Below are 27147 nucleotides of genomic sequence, written 5' to 3'. Positions count from 1 at the left end.
TGAACTATACTATGAGCATACCAAATGCCATTGACTTATTCACTATAAACTTTGTTTTGTTATGTGAATTTTGCTTCAATAAATTATTTTCAGAAGCTACAAAGATGACTTATTTAAAAATTGACAATGTAAACAGTGTTAGCATTTTCGAAATTGGGAATAAGTTAGAATGCAGATGTTTTCACAAATATTGGTACTTTGAAAGAAAGAAAGATGAAAGTGAGGTCTCTCAGTCGTGTCTGACTCTTTGTGACCCCATGGACCATAGCCCCCAGGTTTCTCCGTCCATGGGATTTTCCAGGCAAGAGTACTGGAGTGGGTTGCCATTTCCTTCTTCAAGGAATCTTCCCGACCCAGGGGTCAAACCCAGGTCTCCCGCTTTGCAGGCAGATGCTTAACCCTCCGAGCCACCAGGGAAGCCCTATTGGTACTTTAATAAAATGTTAATAAAGATTTAACTCTAAAAGGTTATTTTTCATCCTTATTTAAAACTATTTACCGATGAAAACTTCTGTAAATAGAAGCAAAACCTATAACAGGGCCTATAGTTAAAATACAGTAAAGACATTTACCTGCTTACCTCGCTTTAAATGTTTATTCTAATGAGATTAAATCTTTTAGTTTATTTCTTCTTCTAGTTCAGTCTTTTTTTTTTTTTTTTAGTGCAAAAGTGATTTTACTGAAAATTGATTAGAATTATGTACTTCAGCATATTCAGAACTTATTTCAACCAGAGAGTTTCCAAAATCATTGTGCCTCTTCTTTTCACTTTTCAAAATATACATATTAAACTACATTTTACACAATGCTTTCAAGCATAAAGTTCAAACAGAGGAATACACTGGTTTCCCAGAATAAGCCATTAAGACAGTCCTTAAATGTCTAGGTAATACTACCGGGCCTATGCTGCTGCTGCTGCTGCTGCTAAGTCGCTTCAGTCATGTCCGACTCTGTGCAACCCCATAGACAGCAGCCCACCAGGCTCCACTGTCCCCGGGATTCTCCAGGCAAGAACACTGGAGTGGGTTGCCATTTAGTTCAGTCTTTAATGCTATCTGGAAGATAATTTATTGTAGAAAAATATAAAAGCATAATCTAATTAGAAGTCAAATGCACCTGACTTTTAGTTGTAGTACCATTGGTTGAATTTACTGTGTTTATCAGAATTTAAAAATTTCTTACATATTTTGAACATATGTTAACTGAACATTATATATTTTCTCCAATCTTTGTGGTCTCAGCGCCTTTTCTAGAATCTGGGATTAAAGTAAATTATTACTGACTATTATGCTTAATTATTTGAAAGTGATATATGTGATCTTTCTGGATAGAAATTACTATATGAAATTATTTTCCTAAATTTACATAGTTTGGAAGTGTTGATTTAATTTTCAGTTTATTTCCACATTCAATACATTTTATTTTTTCAAATTCGCGTTTGTTTAGTCTTCGTTGAGTCTTAGCTGTGGCGCACAGGCCCAGTAGGGCACTGTGTCGCAGCTGCTGTGCACCTAGTCGCGCCCGCAGCATGTGTGGTCTTCGTCCCTGACCCTGGATTGAACCCGCACCTCCTGCATTCGGAAGGCTGATCTTAACCACTGGACCAGCAGGGAAGTCCCTCAACATATTTAAATAGATAGTTTGCAATCTACAATTTTACTAATTTTTTAAAAACCTGATATCAGTATATGGATGACAGTGTTAATATGCTAAATTACTGATTTTTTTTTCCTAGGATTGAGCGTACAGTTAAAACAAAATGACAACCTCCTGGAGTGATCGGTTACAGAATGCAGCAGATATGCCTGCTAACATGGATAAACATGCCCTGAAAAAGTATCGGCGAGAAGCCTATCATCGGTAAGTATTCGATCTATTTATTTTTTCTTTTTTAATTTTTGGCTGCACTGGCTTTTTGTTGCCATGCATCTGGGCTTTCTCTAGTTGCGGCAAGCAGGGGCTACTCTTCCTTGTCATTTGGTAGCATTTCTTGTGAAGCACAAGCCTGAGGGCTCTTGGGCTCAGTAGTGGAGGCGCATGGAACTAGTTGCTCTGTGGCATATGGGATCTTCCCAGACCAGAGATCGAACCTGTGTCCCCTGCATTGGCGGATTCCTAACCTCTGGCCCACCAGGGAAGTCCTATTTTATCAGCTTAATTCTCCAAACAGCTGTATACAGTAGGCATGTAATATCTTCATTTTACAGATTATGAAATTAGTGTGCAGAGTGGTTAGGTAATTTACCCTAGATCACATAGCTAGTTCATGGTTCAAACTCAGTCCAAAGTCTAGACTTCTAATTGCCAGACTTTTAACCACGTTGCTGTTGCTGCTTTAAAATAATTTTTTTTTTTTTACTGCTTCTTATATTTACTTCTTTTATCTTCTTATATCTACTAATAAAAGTCCTCAAGAGCAGAAAGTCTTCAGCTCAAAGATTGTGTCTTAGTTATTGATAATACAATACTTAATTATCATTTACCAGAAACTGATTATAATTTTTAAATAGAGTTTTAGAGTTGTGCCTACTGATTACTGTGTTAGACTTGAATGTAAATAATTCTGGATATTAACAGCATTTTCTTATATTAAGACTTTAAAATTTCCTTTAAATCATTTTTCCTTTAAAAGTTTAAAGTGTAAAGTATTCTCAGTTTATTTGCCACTTTTAATAGATTCAGTTAAATGGCTGTTTCTAAATTTTAATGGCTACCTGAACCTTAAGTAGCTGAGATACTTGGAAGTAGGTATTGTAATTAGGAATCATTTGGTTTTAGACAGAAATTAGAAGTTTATACTTAGAGGATAGAAACATCTGGGCTGCACTAGAACCATCTCTGCTTCTGTCTTGGGAAAGCCAGGAATCAGTAGAAATGCTGGTTTACTGACAGTGATAAAAAAATTGCATAGGAACTCTAGGAAATCTGTGACAGCTCACTTACTCATCTGTTCTGAGATGGTTAAATTAGTTTATACAGATAAGTTTTTGTAAAGCAGACGAAAGAATTATTCTGCTTCCATTCTTTCCTGTGTAAGAAAGCTAATCCAGATTAGGTAGCATTTCAGTGGTTCAGTAAGCATTAATATTTTGAAGAAGATTGATACTGAATATTTTGTATTTTGAAAGTTAATTATTGTTATCAGTAGTTGGCTTTTAAGTAGGTTGGTGATATTTTCCTGATAGTAGGTCACTAGATAGCATTTTTTTTCCAATTTGTTGTTTACATTATGGAAAAAAATGTGAGAACAAATATTATGACTACTGTTTGTACTATAGAACAAAATTTTGGAAAGTTAGAGTATAAAAGATGAAAAAATTAAAAACTGAATTCCCAAAGCAAAAAAACTGTATATTTGAATCATTTAATTTATGATATACACAAATTTTTATCACTTCAGGTGAAAACCACACCTTCCTGCCAATTAGTGTCACATTCCTAGAAGGATGTAAAGGATGAACCTTGAACCTCACAGAATGTGCTGATTTTTGTATTCTTGAGTTTAAAACACGGGTACTGCCTTTTCCAAATTCCAAATCTTTCATTCTGCTTTTTCTGTTTGCTTGTTATGTTCGTTGAGAACACCAGTTACTTCTACATTCTTGATGTGGTTTAGACAAAGGGGTTTTAATGATCATCCAGAGTTTGTTGAACAGCTTCATGCAGTGTAAACTGTCCTTTCTTATCAGTTTCATTGAATGCATATTTGTATTTCACACAGTCCTGGAGCTCAATATGACATAAATTAAACACATGAGCTGACAGCCCATCTGTCTTGGCAAGGTGTAATCTTCAGTCCATCCCACTGTAGACAGTGTAACTTATTTTAGACCCCCATAAGTTTTCTGTTTTGATCACTTACTGGTGCAAATCTATCAGAAAGAAAAATAAGCCATATTTATACTGGTAGTATACTTCAAGGAACCAAAACATTTATATTGAATATTTATACATAATTTTAATAACCAGGGTCAAAAAGAAATGCACACAACTAATCTGCTTTAAAAATGTGTCTAGAAATCATATATATTGTTTATTTATGATACAGTGAACCTAGAAACATAGTGAAGATGACAAAACACAAGCTTATAATGCTGCTCTGAAATTAGTTCTAAACAATGGAAAAGCATTAAAGCAGTTGGAGTCAGAGTTGGAAGAGCTGAGTTCAAGTTTTGTTGTGATCCTGGGGAGGCCAGTTAGCCTCTCTGGGTGGTGGTTTCTTTAGCTGTAAAATGATGAGATTAAAGATCTTTAATGCTTCTTCTAGCTTTAAAAATTTTATGCTCAGTAAATGTTTCTTGCTTTAAACTTACTAATGCTAGTTAATAATTGCCTACTTGGGAGCTTACGATACATACTGCATGTGAGTCTTTGGTTAACTGATCCACAAGTGAAAACAAGCTGAGCATTTACTGAATAAACTCCCAGTCACTGGCCCATCAGGTCCTGATTTCACCTTCATGGAAATTCTCTGATGAATGTGTTTATATGAAGGAAACAAAGTATTTCATAACAAATTGATTTGACTCTATTAATTGGTGTTGGAGAAGACTCTTGAGAGTCCCTTGGACTGCAGGGAGATCCAACCAGTCCATCCTAAAGGAGATCAGTCCTGGGTGTTCATTGGAAGGACTGATGTTGAAGCTGAAACTCTAGTACTTTGGCCACCTCATGCAAAAAGCTGACTCATTTGAAAAGACCCTGATGCTGGGAAAGATTGAGGGCAGGAGGAGAAGGGGACGACAGAGGATGAGATTGTTGGATGGCATCACCGACTCGATGGACATGGGTTTGGGTGGACTCTGGGAGTTGGTGATGCACAGGGAGGCCTGGCGTGCTGCAGTTCATGGGGTCGCAAAAAGCTGGACACGACTGAGCAACTGAACTGAACTGAATTCCCATCAAAATAGGAAGACTCGAAATTAGTTAGTGGGTACCAGTGATCCTCTGTAGCAGTTGCTACATGTACAGTTGCTTGATGTGTGTGGGAATTAAACTGTAAAACAGAGTGTTTTAAGTGTGTGTGTAAAAATAAAAGGCATAACATATGCATTTGGATATGGGCTTCCCTGGTGGCTCAGAGGATAAAGCATCTGCCTGCAATGCAGGAGACCTGGGTTCGATCCCTGAGTTGGGAAGATCCCCTGGAGAAGGAAATGGCAACCCACTCCAGTATTCTTGCCTGGAAAATCCCATGGACTGAGGAGCCTGGTAGGCTATAGACTATTGGGTTGCAAAGAGTCGCACACGACTGAGTGACTTCACTTTGACTTTCTATGCATTTGGAAGAAATAAAATCTAGAGAGAGGTGTTTTGTACTTTCTATTCAGTTTTTTGTGTAGTCTTTATATTCATAAAATATACATTTGGTTATGATGTAACATCATTGAAAACAGGGGCTTAGAATTATGTAGTGAAGAGAGGTCATTCTAGGAAACACCAAGCATCCTAATTGTGTTTAATATGTCACAGCCTGAGAGCACTTCTGACTCATTTGGAATGATAACCTCCTGGAAGATTTTAGACAGGCTCTGACACCTTATGTACTTCATATAGTAGAATAATAGGAAAAATAGAAAAAGCATCCTGAATCGTTTGAATTTTTAGATCATTTAAAACTTTTTTCCCTTTTTTGCTATTTTAGTAAAGTATGAAAGTGAAAGTGAAGTAGCTCAGTTGTGTCGGACTGTGACCCCATGGACTGTAGCCTACCAGGCTCCTCCGTCCATGGGATTTTCTAAGCAAGAGTACTGGAGTGGGGTGCCATTTCCTTCTCCAGGGAATCTTCCCAACCCAGGGATTGAACCTTGGTCTCCCCGCATTGCAGGCAGATGCTTTAACCTCTGAGCTACCAGAGGTTAACCAGAGGTTATACCCACTCCAGTACCCTTGCCTGGAAAATCCCATGCACGGAGTAGCCTGGTAGGCTGCAGTCCGTGGGGTCGCTGAGGGTCCGACACGACTGAGCGACTTCACTTTCACTTCTCACTTTCCTGCATTGGAGAAGAAAATGGCAACCCACTCCAGTGTTCTTGCCTGGAGAATCCCAGGGACGGGGGAGCCTGGTAGGCTGCCGTCTATGGGGTTGCACAGAGTCGGACACGACTGAAATGACTTAGCAGTAGCAGCATACCCTTAGTAAAGTATACATGACCTAAAATTTGTCATCTTAACTGTTTTTAAGTATACAGTTTAGTGGTATTAAGTATATACACATTGTTAGGTAGTCATCACCACTGCCCATCCTTACAACTCTTTTCATTTTGTAAAATTAAAACCTTATACCTATTGAGCAGTAACTTTCCAGTCTCCCCTCACTCCAGCCCTTGGCAACCAGTCACCATTACCTTTCTGTCTTGACGGTTTTGACCACCCTAAGTACCTCTTGTAAATAGAATCATCCAGTGTTTGTCTTTTGTGACTGGCTTATTTCACTTAGCATGATGTCAACAAGATTCATCTATGTTGTAGCATATTTTAGAATTTCCTTTTAATACAGAGAATTAATTAGGTTTTTGAACTCTTGCAAGTATTTGCTTTTGTTAATTAAAATTTTTAAATAGAAAGCATTGAAAAGAAATTTAGTTTTTTAGTTGTCAATTTATAGAGTATTCTATTTCAAGGCTTTATATTAAAGACATTTATTGGAGTTGGTAATTTATCATTGGTTAAAACAGGCAAGCTATGATGATCATTTATCATAATTGTACATTGTATGTGATGCTTCAGAATTCCCTTTTGGAAGAAGCTAAATATTTTTAATTAAGTAAATAAATACCTAACTCCCAACTTTTTTTCTTGCTTAATATTAGCCTTCTAAATTTCAATATGGAAATGATGTTCATGTGTCATTATTAAGAAACTGGCCTTTAGAATGTATGACGTGTTCTTCCATTTCCTTGTTATGATTGTTGAGTTGTCTATGCTGGGGTTAATCATCAGGCCAAACCCTTCATTGGAATATGTTTCTGTATATGGTCAGAAGACAGGCTGAGCTGTTCAGATCTCATTGTGGCTTGAAGGAGACAGGTTAAACAATTACCTTTTGAATAGTACCCTGTTAGATATCTAGAATTTGATAATAATGAGTACCGATCACAGTTTGTGTCTACCAAATCCAGGAGTGAAACTATTAGAATTTTCATTTGCTCTTCCTGTTGACAGTACCCAGGATGCTGAAGTCAGGTATTTGGTTTTATCCTTTTAAAGTTTCAATGATTACAGTACAGATGAATTTTTGTAAGTGAATTTGCTCTTCATGAACATAGCTTGTGAATTCATCAGTTGTTTTTATCTTGTCTAACTGAAATTAGGTAAGTAACTGGGCTTGTGAATTTTTGGTTATTCAAACTTTTGTCTTATTCTTGAAAGACATTCTAGTCGCTTTGTCTTTAAAGTTCTTTGTATAGTTGTCTGAAATTATTTCTTAATTGAAATTTTGGCCTTTATATCAGTATTTACTTAGATCCGTTGAATAATAGTTTATTTTTCAGTCAACATAAGTTTATTGTGTATGTCTAAAGAATAAAAGGAATTTAATTTTTAGTACCTAGTGCTTAGCGCATTATTAGAATTAGAGATGTTAATGGTGTTTTAACCTCAGATTAAAAACAAGTGTCAGATTTTATGCAGAAAAGGCCTACAGGTAAGTTAAGTTTAATTTTTTTGTCAGTTACTTAAAGATATCCATGAATGTCATTCAGCTTTTTGTATCATCAAAATGATACCATTTTGTATCATCACCAACCATGTTAGGAATGTGCTTTTAGGGAATAGGGAATGCCAATTAAAACCACATTGTATATACATATTACAGTGGCTAAAATAAAAAATACTGGCAATACCAAATGTTGATAAGAATGTGGAGCATTTAGAACTCTGTTTCATTATTGGTAGAAAGGCAAAATGCTCCAGCTACTCTGCAGAACAGTTTGGTAGTTTCTTGTAAAGTTAGATACACTTATCTATCATTACTTACCATTTTGTATCATTTTGAGTTAACCTGCCATTTTAGTATAGTTTCTAATATTCAAGTGGATAAATTGTTAAAATTTCAGTAGAGATATTATAGATTGAAAGTCAAATGGAAATACAGGTCCTCAGAAATGCCAAGAAGCCATCCTTAAATAATGTACAGATGTCGTGTCAGAATAAGAAGAATGAGGTAGAGCATCAGAACTACATTAATTTTTTGTTATTATATCATTCTAATGCTTTGGTTAGTGTTTCATATTTCTAAGGAATGACAAATGAGGACTCAGGGATTGGTAGGATTTTGAAACATTTGAGTGATGGAATACTATTTAGTAGTAACAAGGAATGAACTATTGATGCACTCAACTTTAATGCAGCTCAAGAAAACTATGCTGAATTAATAAAGCAAATCTCACAAAGTTACTTACTGTATGACTCCATAGCATGTCTGAAATGGTAAAATTATGGAGATTGGGGAAAGAGTAGTGGTTGCCAGGTGTTAGGGGTTGGCTTGGGTGGAGGGAGATGGGCGTAGCTATAAGAAGTAGCACAGGGAATCCTTGTGATGGAACTGTTTTGTATCTTGGCTCTAGTGGTGATTACATGAATCTACACAGACACAAATGAGTGTGTGTAAAACTGGTGAAATTTGAATAAGGTTGGTGAATTGTATCAATGTCAGTTTCCTGGTTGTGATATTGTATTATATTTATGCAAGATGTTCCCACTGGGGATGAAGAGTATAGGAATCTCTCTGTATTATTTCTTACTATTGCATGTGAATCTATAGTTATCTCAACATAACAAGTTTAATTTATACAATTCTCTCAGTGACATAACTCCTTGTATCATGGGTATTATGTGTTCTAGATACAATTTCTCTTTAAAACATGCAGTGATGCTACTTTATGGAATACAAATTCTCTAAACTTCATTGTTCAAAAGAAGATGTTAGATCCTAAAATATTCTGAGTTTCTCTGCCACCATTCCCTTTGTGCTTTTTCCCCAAACAAAAAGTAAAATAAAAAAAAAAAGGAAAGTAGTGGTGGATATGGCAGTGGCAAGGAAGAGAAAGAACAAAAGATAGCAAATCTTTGATTTAGTGAAACCCTATAGTAAGAAACTTTGGCTGAGGAAATGTTACTCATATTTAGATAGTCTATTTCACCTTCAAGGATTCTTTTGTGTGTGTGTGTATACATATGTTTTCTGTAACATCTTACAAGAAAACGTGAATGAACTTTTTGGCCAAACCAATATATTTATAAATTAATATTTAGTCATGCCATGTGGCTTGCAGTATCCCAGTTCCCTGATCAGGGATTGCCCAGCAGTGAAAGCCAGAACCCTAACCACGAGGCCACCAGGGAGCTCCCTCAAGGATTCTTTTGGATATGGCTTCTTTTATTCAGCATAATGTTTAAGAGATTCAGCCATGTTTTTGTGTGTATCAGTAATTTGTTCTTTTTTTTATTACTATCTGGCATTCTGTTGTATCATTATACCACAATTTGTTTATTCATTTGGACCTTTCCCACTTTTTTCAGTTTTTAGCTACCAACTTAGAAAGTATTTGTAAATCACACATCTGATTAAGGACTTGTATTCAGAATATATGAAGAACTTTTAAAATTCAACAATATAAAAACAACTCAATGAAGAAATCGGCAAAAGACTGACACGTCACTGCAGAGGACATGTGGATGGCATAAAAGGACATTCATAACATCACCAACCATGTTAGGAATGTGCTTGTAGGGATAGGGAGTGCCAATTAAAACCACATTGTACACACCTATTACAGTGGCTAAAATAAAAATGCTGGCAGTACCAAATGTTGATAAGAATGTGGAGCATTCAGAATTCTGTTTCATTGTTGGTAGAAAGGCAAAATGCTCCAGCTACTCTGCAGAACAGTTTGGTAGTTTCTTATAAAGTTAAGAGACACTTAGCTAATGACCCAGAGATCTTACTCGTAGATACTTGTACTAGATAAATGAAGACTTTATGCTCATACAAAAAAACTGTGCATGAATAATGTGTAGAGTATATTAGTCTGTTGTTGCTCCATGACTAAGTCATATCTAACTCTTTGCAACCCCATGGACAGCAGCATGCTGGGCTTCCCTGTCCTTCACTGTCTCCTGGAATTTGCTCAAGCTCATGTCCATTGAGTCGGTGATGCTATCTAACCATTTCATTCTCTGTCACCCGCTTCTTTTTCCTTCAATCTTCCCAGCATCAGGGCCTTTCCCAGTGAGTCAGCTCTTCGCATCAGGCAGCCAAAGTAATGGAGCCTCAGTATCAGTCTGTTCAGTGAATATTAAGGGTTGATTTCCTTTAGGATTGACTGGTTTTGCCTCAAACAGGAGATAACCCAAATATCCTTTAGTGAGTGAATGCCTAAATAAAATGCAGTACATCCACACAATGAAATATAACTCAGGAAGAAGGAACCACACTATCGATAAGACACAGCACCTTAACCCTCAAAGACAATCCTGGGTCAAAGAAGCCGGTCTTAAGAAGTTTCACACTGTATGATCCTGTTTATATGGTACTGTCAAGGACAAAACTATAGTGATCGATGGGCTTCCCAGTGGCTCAGTGGTAAAGAATCTGCCTGAAGTGCAGGAGACGCAGGTTCAATCCCTGGGTCAGGAAGATCCCCTTGAGGAGGGCACAGCAACCCACTCTAGTGTTGCTGTGTGGCGAATCCCATGGTCAGAGGAGCCTGGCAGACTACAGTCCGTGGGGTCGCAGAGAGTCGGGTACAAGTGAAGTGGCTGAGCACACTTAGTGATGGAGAACTAATAAGTGGATTCTTGGAGTTGTCAGAGGAGGAGCAGTGTGCCTACAGGAGGAAAGCAGGAGAGTTTTGGGGGTTTGGAACCATTTTGATTCCAGATTGTGATGGTTATTATACCAGTCTGTAAATGTATTAAAATTCATAGACATGGCACACCCCAAAAGTTTGATTTTACTGTATTTAAATTTTGAAAAAATAAAAGAATAGCAAGGAGTAGTATTCTGGGCCAATGCTTAAAGCATACATCAGCTTCAGTAAGAGGAAAAATAGACTTCCCAAGTGGTTACTCTCATTTTCAGTTTTACCTGCAATGTGTGAAAGCAGTGTAACCACCATTTTAATATCAATCTCTTGAATAGTATGTCCAGTTTATAAGTAATTTTGTTGGTTATGTAGTGACATATCAGTTTGGTTTTAATTTATATTTTTCTGGTGAATTATTAGGTTGAACACCTTTTTCATATGTTAACTAGCCATTTGGATACTGTCTTGTGACTTCCAGTCATTTGCTAATTGAGTTGTCTCTTTTTATTGATTTGTCTTGATACAGATTTTTAAAAAAAAAACAGATTTATTGAGATTAATTCATAGAACATAAGATAGTAATATACAATTCAGTATATTAGTATATTGGGAGTTGTGTAAACATCTCCATTGTCTAATTGCAGGACATTTTCATCCCCCTCCCAAGAAAGGCTACACATGTTAGTAGACTTTCCTCCTCATTCTCTTCTCTCCCCAGTCCCTGTCAGTTTCTGACCTACTTCGTCTCTATAGAATTGCCTATTCTGGAGATTTCATATAAATGGAGTCATAAAATATGTGGCTCTTTTTCTTTTTCACGTGGTGTTTTCAGGATTCATCCATACTTAAGCATGAGTCAATACTTAATTCCTTTAATGGCTGAATAATATTGCATTGTATGAATATACCACATTTTGTTTATATATTCACCTGTTGCTTAATACTTGGATTGTTTCTACATTTGGCTGGTATGAATAATGTTACTGCAAACATTCGTGTGTACATCTTGTGTGGATAGGTTTTCAGTGTTGGGGTTATATATATAGCAGTGGAATTTGCTGAGTCATACGGTAACTTTTGATTTAATTTATTGAAGAATCATCAAACTTTTGCCATGCAAATGCATCTTTTTACATTCCCTTCAGCAATGTATGTGACTTCCAATTTCTCTACATTCTCAAAATAACACTTATTATTGTCAGTGGGTTTTTAAAAATTACTGTATCCATCCTAGTGTTTCTGTGGTGGTGTCATGGTTTTGATTTGCATTTCCCTTATGATTAATGGCGTTAAGCATCTTTTATGTTCTTACTGACCATTTACATAACTTCTTTCAGGAAATACCTCTTCAGATCCTTTGCCCGTTTCTTAACTGAGTTTGTCTTTTTATTGTTGGCTTGTATAAGTTCTTCATTTTTCTAGATACTAAACCTTTGTCTGATAGATGATCTTCAGATATTTTTTCTCATTCCGTGAGTTGTGTTTTCACTTTCTTGGTAGTGTCGTTTGAAGGACAAATGTTTTTACTGATGAAGTTCAATCTGTATATGATTTCTGTTTGTCATGCTTTTGTTTTCATGTTTAAGAAATCATTGCTAATCTACGGACAAAGACTTATACCTGTATTTTCTTCTGAGAGTTATATAATTTTATGTTTAGGTTTTATATCCATTTTGAGTTACCTTTGTATATGATGCAAGGTGAGGGTTTAAATTCCTTCTTTTGCATGTGAATATCCAGTTGTCTTAGTTCTGTTTGCTGAAAAAGAGTTCTGTTTCCAATACTCTCCAATTGTTAAATTAGGAAGAAAGGTTGCAGTCTTTAATGATTAAGTATGATGGTAGCTGTAGGTTTTTCACAGCTGCCCTTTATCAGTTTGAGGCAGTTCCTTTCTGATCTTAGTTTGAGATTCCTTTCTATTCCTAATTTGCAGAACCAAGGAAATAGAGGGTTGACTGCAGAGTTATATGTGGATTTTCAATTGTGTGGGCTTTGGTGCCCCAATACTCTCCTTGTTCAACGGTCAACTATATTATATATAATAGTAACATGGTTTCAAAAATCAAAACTATGCAAGAAGACTGTCAGAAATGTCACTCCCGCTAATGTTCCTCCCCAAATTGGTAGGTAATAAACTTTGGATTTCTTTTTATTTATCATGCTTGGGAGTCATTGGAGTTCTTTATTCAGTGCTTGCCTTTATGGTTTATAAATTTTCAGCTGTTATCTTTTCATGTGTTGTCTTTGCTCTGTTCTCTTTGGAGAAAGAACTCTGATAAGCGTATGTTAGACTTTGGCACTGTTTTCCTCCCTTCCCATATCCTTTATTTTGTAGTTTTCATCCTTTTTTGTCTCTGTGTTACATTCTAGAATGTTTTTCCTGACCTACCTTCCAGTTCACTAGTTCTGTTTTTGGTTGGGTCTGACCTGAATCTGTTCATTATATTTTTTATTTTAATTAATTTTTAGTTTCTTTAGCATTTCATTTTGGAGTCTTTTTTCAAACTTTTTTTTAAAATTATTTCCAGATATATATTAAACATTTAAATATTTTTTTATAAAAGAAGTCCCTTTCTTAGGTTTTTAAAAAATTAGGTTTATTTTTGGTTGTGCTGCATCTTCGTTGCTGCACAAGGGGCTTTCTCTAGTTGCAGTGCATGGGCTCCTCATTACGGTGGCTTCTCTTGTTGAGGAACATCGGCTCAGGAGCTGTGGCACACAGGCTTAATTGCTCCATAGCATGTGGAATCTTCCTGGACCAGGGATCAAACCCATGTCCCCCCACGTTGGCAGGCAGATTCTTATCCACTGTACCACCTGGAAAGTCCCTCAGACATTTAAATCTTAATGAATTTTCGTTTAAGAATCAAAACAATCTGTAGTACATTCCTATCTCTGTTTCCAGCCACTTTCCTTTTCAAAGCATTTTAAAAATAATTGTCATTGTTACTATTTTCATTAGAAAGTCAAACCATCTGTGAGTGTGACTGCCATAAATCCAAGAAATAGAGAGTAATAACAGTTATCGATCGCAAATTTTAATCTTGTAATTATTTTTAAAAAGTGCTTGAAATTATTTAGGTAATACATAACTAAATTCTTATTGTGCAATATTCAGGAATTCAGAAATATATACAGTAAAATGTGAAAGTTCCCCTTCATTTACATTTTCACTCCCACTCCTCTTTGTCATAGGTAAACACTGTCAGTAGTTTGGAGAGCATTCTTCTAGTCCTCTTTCAGTGCATTTAAACACGTGAGCATGGTTGCATTTTAATAGAACCTCCTAATCATTCTAGATTCTGGCCTGTTCTTTTCATTCCTGATGGCGCTAGTCCAGGCTCTGGTCATCACTGTCGTGCATTGCAAAAGTAACCATATAACCCCGCTTATGTCTGCCTGTTTTTATTTAGCCTTGTCATCTTCAGATCTGTTTTGTGAATCATGTTTATCACCCAGCTTAAGACCTTGAGTGGCATCATATCAAGAATGCTATAGGATAAATCCTAAGCCTGCTAACATAGCATTTAAGACCCTGTGGGGCCTGAATCTTTTGCTTTCCACTTTCATCTTGAGCAGCTCCCTTCCTCAAATGCCTGTATTCTGTCAACGCTGAATTGCATCTAATTTTTTTTCCATACACCGTAGTATCTGTGTCACTCTGCTTTTCATTCATAATTTCTCTTCTGTTGGAATGTTCTCCACCCCTCTTTTCCTCTTAATCTGATTAACACTTGCTAATCCTTTTTAGTGTGGTGGTTAGGAACCTGGACCTTGGGTTAGTATTTTGGATTATTTCATTTTAATTTCTTTAGAATCACAGTATTTAACTGCTGTAAACTTTGTTCTGTCATCTATGAAATATGAATCATTTCTACCTCATAGAGTTATTTGAGATTAAATGAGATAATAACTGTAAAAGTGCTTAGTATAGTGTCAGTTTAACAACAGCAGTGTGGGCATCCTGTCTTTCAGTAAGAGAGCTGTACCTGTCTGTTGTGCATATGTCTAATACTACAATTACATACAACTTTTAATGTTTTTGATGGCCCTCCTCCATTAGAGACTCCTTAAAATCAAGAACTGTCACGTTTGTCTTTGTGTTACTGGTACTAGGTACTGGCAGGTAGACATTTACTAAATATTTCTTAAATATATGAACTGAGTTTGAAATAGCTAGTCAGTGCAGTTTCTATTGCATGGGAAACTCGTGTAAGTGTGTATACCTTCTATTCAAGTGAGATTTTTGTTTTCCTTTCTCTTTACAAGTAGAAAGTCTTAAAATAGTAATTACATTTATTTCCACTACACTGAGCTGTGATGCCACAAGCTGGAAATCCAGGGAAGCCATGGGAAGTTGGCACTCTTAAGGATTAGATCATTTTTCCATATTCAGTTTGTATTATATTTATGGAATTTGATTTGAGGATAGTGAAAGTCCTTCATATTCATGTATAATTTGAGAATTGGATTTTTACAATGTATTTCCCAAGAGATATTTTGGTGAGATAATGCTTTCCCTGTTAACCCCCAAGTTCCAATAGTTCTTTGAGTGCTTACAAATGACAGACAGATGTTATCTGTCTTCTATAGATGAAAAATCTCAGGCTTAGGTTAATTAACTTATTCAGCCAGAAAGCTGAATTTAAACCTAGTTGCTCTGGTGCTCATTCTCTTTAACCATACTGCTTTTCTAAATTGAAAATAATTTTAGTTTGAATTTTTAGTCTTTGGTAGTGGTTTTTTTTAGTTACTTGGTGACTCTTTAAGCATTTTACAGTAACTAATAGAAATCTTTATGGTAAGATAGTTTGATACTGTTTAAAGATAAAGTTTTTAAAAATTTAAATCCAACTAGTATTTCTCTAAGGTATGTATATTTTATTTTTAAATCATCAGTAGGAGGATTTATTTGCCTTATCAATGTTCTTAGACTTTAGCACACTTGTTTATTTCCTCCCCTGTTGCATAATCCCTATGCATTATATTGGTCAGGAGGCAGGAATGTTGCAAATGTTTTTCTTTCAAACTGCAACTTGCTCTGAGATTTGGAATTAACCTTTCGAATGTTCTGGGTGTATCCTCCACATGCCAAAGGTCTGTAAATTTCTTTTCACATGGGCTGACATTTTCAGGCTATGAGTAAAATATTTGTGAACACATGTTTTCCTTAAAAGTAGTTAATGATCAGAAGAGAGACCACAGTGTGGAAATACTTTAGGATACTCCTGTAATATGATCGGCACATAAATTCTTATTTTTCTTGTGGTTCGCATTGTTCATTTTCTAAAAGAGGAAATAACTAAACTGATAATTAAAACATACTTCTGTGTATTATGGTTTTTTTTTTTCTCTCTCTGAGAGTAAAGTAAATGATTTGAACTGACTAGGGCCTCTCCATTCTGTGAAACTCACATTGTTTGCGTACTGTTGGCGGGCCTCATTAGGGGGTAAATTTGCTTTTTCTGAGTGTTTGCCAGTAACGATTCCTGTCTCTTACGGGAACTTGCCATTTGGATAGTGTCCTTCCTAAACTGGCCAGTCTTACACAGTTCAGACCATCAGTTATTTTTCCTGCTCTTCAATTTTTTCTTATTATTCTTTGGTTTTTAAGTATTTAAAGCTGAGGATATTGGTCTCTGAGATATTGCCTGCTTAGGGTTCGGCATCTTGCCCGAATTTGTTGGGCCTCTCAGGGCCTGAGTTCTCTGTGCTTTAACAAATGAGCTACAGTTCTCAAGAGATCAGTGAAGCTTGTTTGTTGATCCTGTATTCTCTTCCAGCGGAAGTAGATCTTTGAGAATGTCTAAGGAAGGGTAAGTGAGTTTATTATTCTTTTCTCCTCATTTTTCTCAGCGAAGAGATGTTCTAGTCATCTGAGTGAATTGGAAGATTAATAAGCAGTGCTACCAGTCTGAGTGGAGAGTGGAGATGGGGGAGAGATTGAAAGAAATTCAGCCGAAAGTTTACATTGCTAGTGTTTCACATGTAATCTGATGTAAAGTTACAGTTGCTATTTGGAAAGACTGCATCGAGGGTGGATAATCTTCATAGAAATTCAGTAAGAGATAAGCACCCTGTTTACCTTGTGGTAAACTCATTTATTTTTCAGTAGAAAGTGTTTATGAAGATTGGAAGCAAACTGTAGTGTCTTACCAAAGAGTTTTACATAGAAATGAGTGAAATTTAAAAATTCAAGTACATTTGAAAATAATCTGTACCTTTAGAAAATGGTGTGAAAAATTGAAAAGCAACCTGTGATTTTGTTTCTTTATGGTCACTTGTAGACAAAAATAATTTCAAGTGGAATCCCCCGTTCCTCTTTATTTTGTGATATAAAATAGTTCTGTAGGTTTTTTTTTATTGTCTTTATAGTTTTTTCTCTTATGTTTCAGAATTTGAATTATTATTGATATTCTTTTTAGGACCACTGTCATAGGTGACATGCAAGTTAATAGCTGCACCCTGTTAACCATCTCATTTCTAACCTTCAAGCATAACTTGACCTGGTTAATTCCAGAGAAACATCCCCTTTAATCAAATAGGACACAGATTCCCGCAAAAAAAAAAAAAAAACCTCTTTAAAAATACAGTGCAATTTAAATTTTGATTTTCTTGAAGTTCTTAATTTTTTTTTTCTAGTAGAAATTTTGAAGTAGTTTCAGAGTCTTGTGTTTATAATTTATTTTAATCTGGTCATGTATTGATTATGAGCAAAATAAAATTGGCCCATTTTACTCCTATTTTATAAAGCCTCATTATTAGTTAAAAAGAGCAGCCATGGGTATAAATAATTCTGTATTATTTTTAGACCTCTCATGACATCATTGGAATTTTGAGGTTTCTTTAAATGTGAAAATTATGAGAGGACTGCCTCTTCAGGTTTGTATATTTTCTTTCCTTCTAGCTCTAGCTATAAGCTTGCAGTTTTTATTAAACAATTTTTGTGATACATATTATGGATGCTGGTAATATCTGTCAGGTTTGTACAGTGGTTATTTATAAAGCTGGTTTACAGATTTAAGAAGAACTATATTTCTAGATGCAGTCAAAGTTCTTGGGAAGTAATTAGTACTTCCCCCCCGCCCCCCATGGTAAAACATATGTTAGAATTGGTTGTTTAAAAAAAGATCTGTGTATGTCAGAGGACACTATAAAGCCTGGAGTATTCTTTTAGATTATTTCTAGGGATCCATGAGGCAATTCTTGTACTTTCTGAATAGGTAATGAACAAGTGCATTTGAATTGCATGGAGCCTGTAAATGAAATCAGTTAGCTTTTATTCTCCTTTGCTATCCTTAGAAATAAATGGATCAGGTTTCTACTTTGGGATGAAATGATTTTTATATTCAGAATGTTGGTATATGTGATTATTTTTATATCCATGAAATATTTCCCAAGTAAGTAATAGAAAAGGATTGTTAGTAGAGTTAAATCATCAAAAATTATACTTGAGCCTTTTGTAAACCTATAGTAATCGAGACAGTGTGTTATTAGTGTAAGGATAGATATATAGAGAGATCATGAAACCTGATAGGAAGGTTGTAGACCCACACATACAGTCGGTTGATTTTCAGTAATGACGCCATGGTTAGTCAATGGTTAGTCTATTTAACAGATGTGCTGAAACAACTAAACATTCATAAAGAAAAAAAAGTGAATCTCAACCTTTGCCTCAATCGTATATATATTAAAAAAACACAGAAATGATCATAGACCTAAATATAAAAGCTTAAAGTATAGGTGAAAATGATTGTTACTTTGAATTAGGTAAAGATTTCTCTTTAAATACATAAAAAATAAAAGCATGGAAGATAAAATCGATAAATTGGGCTTCATCAAAATTAAAAAAAAAAAAAAACAACCTCTGCTTTTAAGAAGACAATATTAAGGAAATAAAAAGGTAAGCCATAGACTGGGAGAAAATATTCTCAATACATATGTATCTGATAAAGAACTTACATCCAAAATACCTGAAGAATTCTTATAACACAGACCAATAACCTAGTTTGTAAATGATTCTTCACACAAAAGACATGGCCAATAAACAGGTGAAAAGATCCTCTGCGTCATTAGTCATTGCGTGCTGAGTCGCTTCAGTTGTGTCCGACTCTTTGCCACCCTGTGGACTGAGGCCTGCTAGGCTCCTCTATCCATGGGCTTCTCCAGGCAAGAATACTGGAGTGGGTTGCTGTGGCACCCTCCAGGGGATCTTCCTGACCTAGGGATCGAATCTGTATCTCTTGTCTCCTGCATTGTCAGGCAGTTTCTTTACCACTAGCGCCATTAGGGAAATACACATTAAAACCACAGTAATGTATCACTGCAGACCCACTAGAATGACTGAACACTGACAGTGTGGAGCAAATGGAACTCTCATGCGTTGTTGATGAGAATGCAAAATAAAAATATTTTGGCAATGTCTTTTAAAGTTAAACATACGCTTATTAAATGGACTAATATTTCCACTTCTGAGTATTTGCTCCAAGAGAAATGAAAGCATTATGTCCATACAGATTTGTGTGTGAGTGTTCATAGCATCATTATTTACGATAGCCAAAACTGGGAACAACTCAAAATATCCACTAATTGAATAGGTGAATAAATTGTGGTATATCCATGCAATGGAATACTACTCTGGAATAAAGGAACTAATTTTTGATACATGTAATAACATGAATGAGTCTCAGAACTATTGTGTTAAGAAAAATAGTCAGAGATAGACTACATGGTGTTTGATTCCATCTACATGAAAACTAGTGACAGCATAGATCAGTGGTATTTTGTGGCCATGGGTTGGGGAGAGTATTGTGACATGAAGGAATATTTTGGGTTCATTGTGGTAGTTGTTACATGGGTGTATACAATTACCAAAACTCACCGATCTTCACACTTAAAATGGGTGAGTTTCACTTGAAGTAAATTATACCTAAATGAAGTTGGAGGGGGAATGAGACTTGAGAAACTCAACTTGCTTATTTAAAATCTTATAAATAAAATTATTGTTTAGCATAGTCAAAGGAATATATTTGGAAAATATAGGTACGCTAGGATGTGTAATGCAAGGGGAAAAAAAATACATTCTTCTTTCATTGTAATGATCAATACCTCATCTTCTGGAGCTGTTCAGAATGCCTTTTATTACTAGAGCCTGCTGTCTTTTAGGTGAGAAGCTAAAATCAGTTTTGTCATTTGCTTTTATTTTAAGTTCTGGATTTTGACTTCTGTTTTCCATTATGGGCACAAACAGCACACTTGTTAATTTGGCCTAATGATAACATGGATAAATATTTTCTTCTCTAATTTTTATTACACAGAATTAAACCTTAATATTTTATTGTATTTTTATAAATTATCTTCTATACATTGGTTTTTACTTTTAAAAATTGGGGAGAAAAAGAATTTAGGGGAAAGTAGGAAAAAGATTGGAAAAAATGTGTTTTTAATTAGACTGAGATTTTTAAACAGTAATTTTCCGAAGTACTGCCATTGTTCCCGGTTTCTCCCTTAATTTATGTATTCTTCGTTTGTTAGTCCTCTTTCTTATTCCCCACCATTCTGCCCTCGTTACTGCAGTTTCTTCATTTGAGGTTGAAAGTGAAGGGAATTTTAATGTCTTTTAAAGAGCTTCTCCTTAAAGAATGCTTTGAAATCTTTGGGGAAAGCATAATTGCTACTCTTATTAGTCTTCATTTATCACTTTTTAAGATATACATCTTTTTCACATTTAGACATCTCTGAATTTGGGCTACATCTAGCAATATACCACCTAGAATTAAGTTGAGTTCTTCTAGAGAGAATTTCATTTCTGTCAGTCACGTAGGGGCAACATTAACCATGCTGCTGCTAAGTCGCTTTAGTCGTGTCTGACTCTGTGCGACCCCATAGATGGCAGCCCACCAGGCTCCCATTCCTGGGATTCTCCAGGCAAGAATATGGACTGGGTAGTAGGGTAAATTTAAACCACAAACCTACCAGATTTATTGTTCAGATTCTCAGGGGGAGTTTTTTTCCCATTTCTTGGACTTGGTGTCAGGGTCAAGATGCACAAATGTCCTTGTGTGTTTCTTCTATATTGCAGATTTAGCTCTCCTTTTCCCTTGTACTATGGATAGAGGGCTTTGATAATCCTAGCTTTACAAGACTCTGACTTTTCTTGGGCACCCCTCCTGGCCCTTTTTTAGTGGCATGTAACATGGGTGAGTTCTACAGTTGATGCGTCTTAAATTTTAACCATCTTTAATTTTGTTCCCTCCACATTCTCTTCACTGGGACTTTTTTATATTGAGTATTTGAATAAGAAAAATTATGATAATTCATGTTATTTTAGGAATGATAGCATGCTTATTCAGACTTTTGAAGCACAAGGTGCTGTTCTCATGGCATAATCTGATAATGTATCCTTCCTGAGGATGTTCCTCAGAGAGGATATTCAGACAAATTAGTAAGAAACTGTTGGCTGGAAATTTATGAAAAAAAACTGATGCTTCAGTGACTTTACTTTTATAATCTATCCACAATTTCTTATTGTGTCTGTATATTCAAGGTATTTAAACTTTCAATTTTTAAGGATCCATTTTCATAAATTAGAATTTTTTTTTAAGATCACTAGCACTCTTGCCTGGAGAATCCCATGGGCGGAGGAGCCTGGTAGGCTGCAGTCCATGGGGTCGCTAAGAGTCGGACACGACTGAGCTACTTCCCTTTCACTTTTCACTTTCATGCATTGGAGAAGGAAATGGCAACCCACTGCAGTGTTCTTGCCTGGAGAATCCCAGGGATGGGGGAGCCTGGTGGGCTGCCATCTATGGGGTCGCACAGAGTCGGACATGACTGAAGCAACTTAGCAGCAGCAGCATTCTTTTACTGAAGAATGGAAGCATAAAGGCAGACTAAGGTCTTGTCATTATGTTTTTAAAATAACAGCATTATTGAGATATAGTTCACATACCATTCAGTTCACCCTTTATAAAGAGTACAGTTCAGTGGTTTTAAATATACTCTCGAGAGGTGTGCAGCCAACAGTACTAATTTCAGAATATTTTTATTATCCCCCAAAGCAAATTGCCCATTCCTTCTTCTCCACAGCTCTGGCAGTCACTAATTGCTATTAAGTTTTTAGTTTAAATTTTAATTCAGATGAATATTGTGTCTAGTCGTTACTAGGCCCTATGCCATTGTTGGGAAGGCAATAAATCCTTGTCTCCAAGATTATAATCCAGTAAAGAATAAGGGAATTAAACACTTAATGTATATGATAAAATATAGACGTGCCAGAGCTGCTCACATGTATCACATTATAGAACTTTAGTTGTTGGTGAAATGTCTTTCAGTTCAGTTCAGTTGCTCAGTCATGTCCGACTCTTTGTGACCCCATGAGCTGCAGTACGCCAGGCCTTCCCGTCCATCACCAACGCCCGGAGTTCATTCAGACTCACGTCCATCGAGTCGGTGATGCCATCCAGACATCTCATCCTCTGTCGTCCCCTTCTTCTCCTGCCCCCAATCCCTCCCAGCATCAGAGTCTTTTCCAATGAGTCAACTCTTCGCATGAGGTGGCCAAAGTATTGGAGTTTCAGCTTTAGCATCATTCCTTCCAAAGAATACCCAGGACCGATCTCCTTTAGAATGGACTGGTTGGATCTCCTTGCAGTCGAAGGGACTCTCAAGAGTCTTCTCCAACACCACAGTTCAAAAGCATCAATTCTTCAGCACTCAGCTTTCTTCACAGTCCAACTCTCACATCCATACATGACCACAGGAAAAACCATAGCCTTGACTAGACGGACCTTTGTTGGCAAAGTAATATCTCTGCTTTTGAATATGCTGTCTAGGTTGGTCATAACTTTTCTTCCAAGGAGTAAGCGTCTTTTAATTTCATGACTGCAGTCATCATCTGCAGTGATTTTGGAGCCCCCTCCCCAAATAAAGTCTGACACTGTTTCCCCATCTATTTCCCATGAAGTGATGGGGCCAGATGCCATGATCTTCGTTTTCTGAATGTTGAGCTTTAAGCCAACTTTTTCACTCTTTCACTTTCATCAAGAGATTTTTTAGTTACTCTTCATTTTCTGCCATAAGGGTGGTGTCATCTGCATATCTGAGGTTATTGATATTTCTCCTGGCAATCTTGATTCCAGCTTGTGCTTCTTCCAGCCCAGTGTTTCTCATGATGTATTCTGCATATAGGTTTAATAAGCAGGGTGACAATATCTTTAATTAGAAAAAGTAATCTGAGACCCAGGGGCATCATTGTTACAATAGTTCTCTGGCATGGCCAGAAGAGTTTCTTAAAGAAATTTCAAGGGTCTTGAAAAATAAGGTAGAGATAACTAAGAAGGACGTTTCATGTATGGAGCACAGTATAAACAAAGCACAGTATAAAGTTCAGAGAACTTTGAGGAAATAACTAGTAGTTCATTTTAATTACTAGAGCTAAAGGTGTGTGATGTGGAGCAATGTGAGATAAAACTGATTTTGGAAAGATAATGAAAGCTTTGAATTCCTCAAAGATTTTTTTTTAAATTGTAATGTATTTGGTAGTAGGTAGTGAGGAATGTCTAAAGTTTATTAAGAGGGAGAGCAACATGATTAGAGCTGGGCCTTAGGACAGTGCTTCTCATCTATGTTGGAGAACCATTTTCTTCTAAAAGACTTCTCTTCTGTTATAAATTGATACTTAGAATAAAAATGAATTACTTGAAAAATGAAGAGAGATAAAATGAAAGTATATAGTTTTTGTTATTATGTTCAACAAACATAACTTTTCTGTCAAATTGTTAAGTTTCTAAATACTTGCAGTTTCTTAAACCAGTAACAGCACTTCACAAATCTGCATTGCACTGTGGACCCCACTTTTGAGTAGCACTACTTCAAAGCAATTAATTTGGCATTAGTGCACAGGCAGAGCCATTGAGAAATGATTGCTGGAGAATTAATGAGGGACCTGGACAAATTGTTAGCAGTTTGAATGGAATGGAAGATCTAGATTAGAGACATTTGGAAATTTAAATGAAGGCAAGTGAGATGTTGTGGATTTGAGGGAGAGGAAAGAATCAAAAGATTTTAATAACTAGGTTTTAGACATAAGTTGAAAATGAGAGTGCCCTGGCGGAAATAGAGACTAGTTTGGGGAAAGAGATAACAAATTAGGTTTTCAACAAAAATTCACCTTATAGTATTTTTCTGTTAATTAACAGACACTCACATACATCATTTGGTTGATAATCTAAATTTGCACTCTCCAACAGGCACTTGTAACTGTAACAAACTTTGAGTATATAATTACACAAACCCATAACCAAAACATGCCTGAGATTTTTTGCTTGTATCCTTAGTCTCATTTGTTGTTGCAGTAACTGTTGTTGGGCCTTTGGCCAGGAAATTGTGACTCCTGGGCAGGAGGAGGAGTGAGGGATAAAGTTCACCAGTGCCAGAGAAATTCTATTCCAAATGGATTCATGTGGAGCAACAGTGATATCCAATGACAAGTTAAATTAGACACAGAGGTGTTTTCTCCAGCACTGTCTCAGAAGAGACATACTGTGGAGGGGCCTGGTTCCGACTAAAACGATCTTTTTGAAGTAAGGTTACAGTCACACACACAAAAATTATACTAGGGATTTGAAGAAGAATTCTGTTATGTGACTTCAAGAACTAGTTGACTCAAATAGTTTCACACTTTGCAGAACGGCAACCAGTGACAGATGAGGTAATGCTGCTTTGAATTACAAGTTAAATCTCAAAACCATTAAGAGTTTGCTATTTACAAAATTCCAAATTTAGTAAATTGCATGTTCATGTTCCTTTAGTGTGAGAATACTAGATTCCTGTTCTTAAAGCACGTTATGTTAATAGTCTTATTTCTTTTGTTTAGTGTCTGTATTTATTTGGATAGCATTTCTTCAAGTGTTATGCCTTACTGCAGTGCCGTATGATAGTAAAAGCTGTTACATTTATCTTTGTGTTGACGTCTCTGCTCAGTTTTATAGTGTTTCTGGGTCTGTCTGCTAAAGATTGTGTCTGTTGTTTTAATGCTCAAATCTATATCTTGCAAGTGACTTAGTACATAGGAGTTTCTGGCTGATAATTACATTTTAATGTTGGATGCTTAGTTCAGTCATGCTTTCTGGGGTGGCAGCTTTTTGCTTTATTTAAAGTAAGCTTTGGAAAGTTTCACAAATATAATGCAGGCTCTTGAAGACAGAGATGTGGAGTATGGCCCACTGGTTAATAATTTAGAAAAATGACACAAGTTAACAGGCATTAATGAAGATGCAGTCAAGGTTCTGGGACCAGTAGAAAATTTTGGATTCCCCAAGGCAGATAATGATATTTTTGTTTTAAAAGTGTGGTGAGACGATGAATCAGCCTTTTAATTGATAGAGCACCTAGCACTTTCTTTTATATAATCATAGTAAAAAATATTTATTAGTTTGACGCCAGGAGATCAGTTTCGCTTTAAGGCTATATTCTGGAGACGTGGTATTTCTGGCTCAAGGCTGCCTCTCAGCTGAAGTCAGTGCATACTTTCAGCATTTGGATGTTTATTATCTTTATAAATCATGGCATATATATTACTGCAGTTATCTATAATACAGCTGTTCCCTTTTGTTATCACAGCTTTGCTTATGCACTTTAGGTATTCATGCATAAATTAGATTTAATTCCCTATTGCCCCTGTCTCCTATGTTGTAGCTTAAATTAGGGAAAGAAAAGGAGCAGTGAGAATATATGTTAGGTTTTTCTTTTGTTTCATAAATTATAGGAGAGACAGGAGTGATTGTTAAGTTCAGGAATTGCTTCTGTAGGTGAGGGTACTTACTTTAAATGAAAATGAAAAGATAAAGGATATTTGGTTTCATAGAAAAGCATCTTTTCTAATTTTAGACATCTCAAAAATCTTACTAGTTTTAGCTACTCCCTAAAGGACAGCTTCTAGGATGTATGTCATAAAATGGTACCGGCTTTGTAATAGGCATTCGACAAACATGTTGATTGAATAAAGTGACCAGTTAGTCAAAGAGGAAAGAGTGTGATTTAATGGATATTTAGCAATGATTATTTTTGCAGAAACAACAGATTTTTTTATTCCTGATATATATCTTTCCCAAAGTTTCTATGGACAATGACTAAGGATAATAGTATGATCTCTGTATCCTTAAAAATGTGATAAGGAATACAGGTTAATCTCTCTTCTGGACAAGAAAGAAGTGGGTGGATTATCTAGCTGGATCTATTTCTTTCTACATTTAGCAGTGACTGATACCAGAAAAGTATCTTTTTGTCTATGATTCTAGCTGTGTCTACCAGCTTGCATCATTCTTATGTCAGAATCAAAGCTGTTCCTTTTATTATGTGGTCCCATATATCTCTCTCCTGGATAGAAAAATCTTCCCAGTGTGTTCCTGCTGAATTCCCACAGAATATTTCAGGCATGTCAGCTGTTGGGCTTTGATCAAGGATTTGATCCAGTTGGCCCCCTAGCCTGAATTGAGAGTGTGTTTGAAAAGTCTCAGCTTCAGTGTTTCCAGAGTTAAATCCATTACTCAGTGTCTTTACCTTCTCTTGTGCCTTCATAAGGATTTATGTAACTGAAAAAGGTGATAATAAAGTAGATGCTCCAGTTGGTAGTAATAGAGTGAAATTTGATGAAGTGGTAGAAGGGTCATGGTGATATTTGGAGTTTGGGGGTATTTTTAAAAAGATTTGAGTAGGTGTCATTTGTCTTCTAGTTCCCTGTATCTTTCAGCTATTCACTACTCTTCCTCTCCCATCCATTATTAACCCAATCAGAATAAGGGCTGATTTTCCAGAATAACAGGTTTTCTTAGGGAAAGAAAGTATAAATGTTTTACATAACATCTCTCTCAGGAACTAAGAGTTTTATAAAACTTACCTAGTGTGCATAGCACACTATGAGAGAAACAAGTTCATATTTTTTAGAGAATAACATTTCTGAATTCAAGGACCTATTAAGTCCCCCAGTTAAAATATTGTAAGCAAATATTTGATTATTTGCATATAAAATTGGTGCATGCATTCTGAGATGAGAGGAAAAACTTTCTGTTAAAGTTTAAAACAATAGTTTTTGAGTTGGTGAAGAGTTTTTTTTTAAGTCGTTATCTAGATTAATGATTTCCAAACTTGAGTATTTCGTTGGTTAAAGTATGAAACAGTCATCCTTCTGGATGCATGCTTAAATTACATATACTACTATCATTACTTGTGTATAGTAGAAAATATACACAAATTAGACACTTTAAAAATACGAGATAATTTTGAGTAGAAGCTGTAACCCTTTGTTCTGTATTCCAGGGGAGTCTTTCATATCCTTAGA

General features: G+C 35.9%; 1 protein-coding gene across 10 annotated transcripts in view; it reads left to right on the top strand.

Annotated features, from left to right (window-relative positions):
- The window catches only part of NT5C2 (5'-nucleotidase, cytosolic II), a 149517-nt gene that overhangs the window by 74715 nt on the left and 47655 nt on the right, over window positions 1-27147 (top strand). For 4 of the 10 annotated variants that reach the window (XM_060405163.1, XM_015103394.3, XM_015103392.3 and 1 more), the window contains one exon: window positions 1736-1860. In XM_060405163.1, coding sequence (XP_060261146.1) covers window positions 1760-1860 — 101 coding nt within the window. In that variant the 5' untranslated portion in view covers window positions 1736-1759. Of the gene's footprint in view, window positions 1-1735; window positions 24520-27147 lie in introns of those variants that run through there. The other 6 variants (XM_060405165.1, XM_015103396.4, XM_042238498.2 and 3 more) reach the window with 3 other exon arrangements.

The sequence above is a fragment of the Ovis aries genome, chromosome 22, assembly GCF_016772045.2.
Source record: "Ovis aries strain OAR_USU_Benz2616 breed Rambouillet chromosome 22, ARS-UI_Ramb_v3.0, whole genome shotgun sequence".
Lineage (NCBI taxonomy): Eukaryota > Metazoa > Chordata > Mammalia > Artiodactyla > Bovidae > Ovis > Ovis aries.
This window is presented reverse-complemented; position numbering and strand designations above follow the sequence as displayed.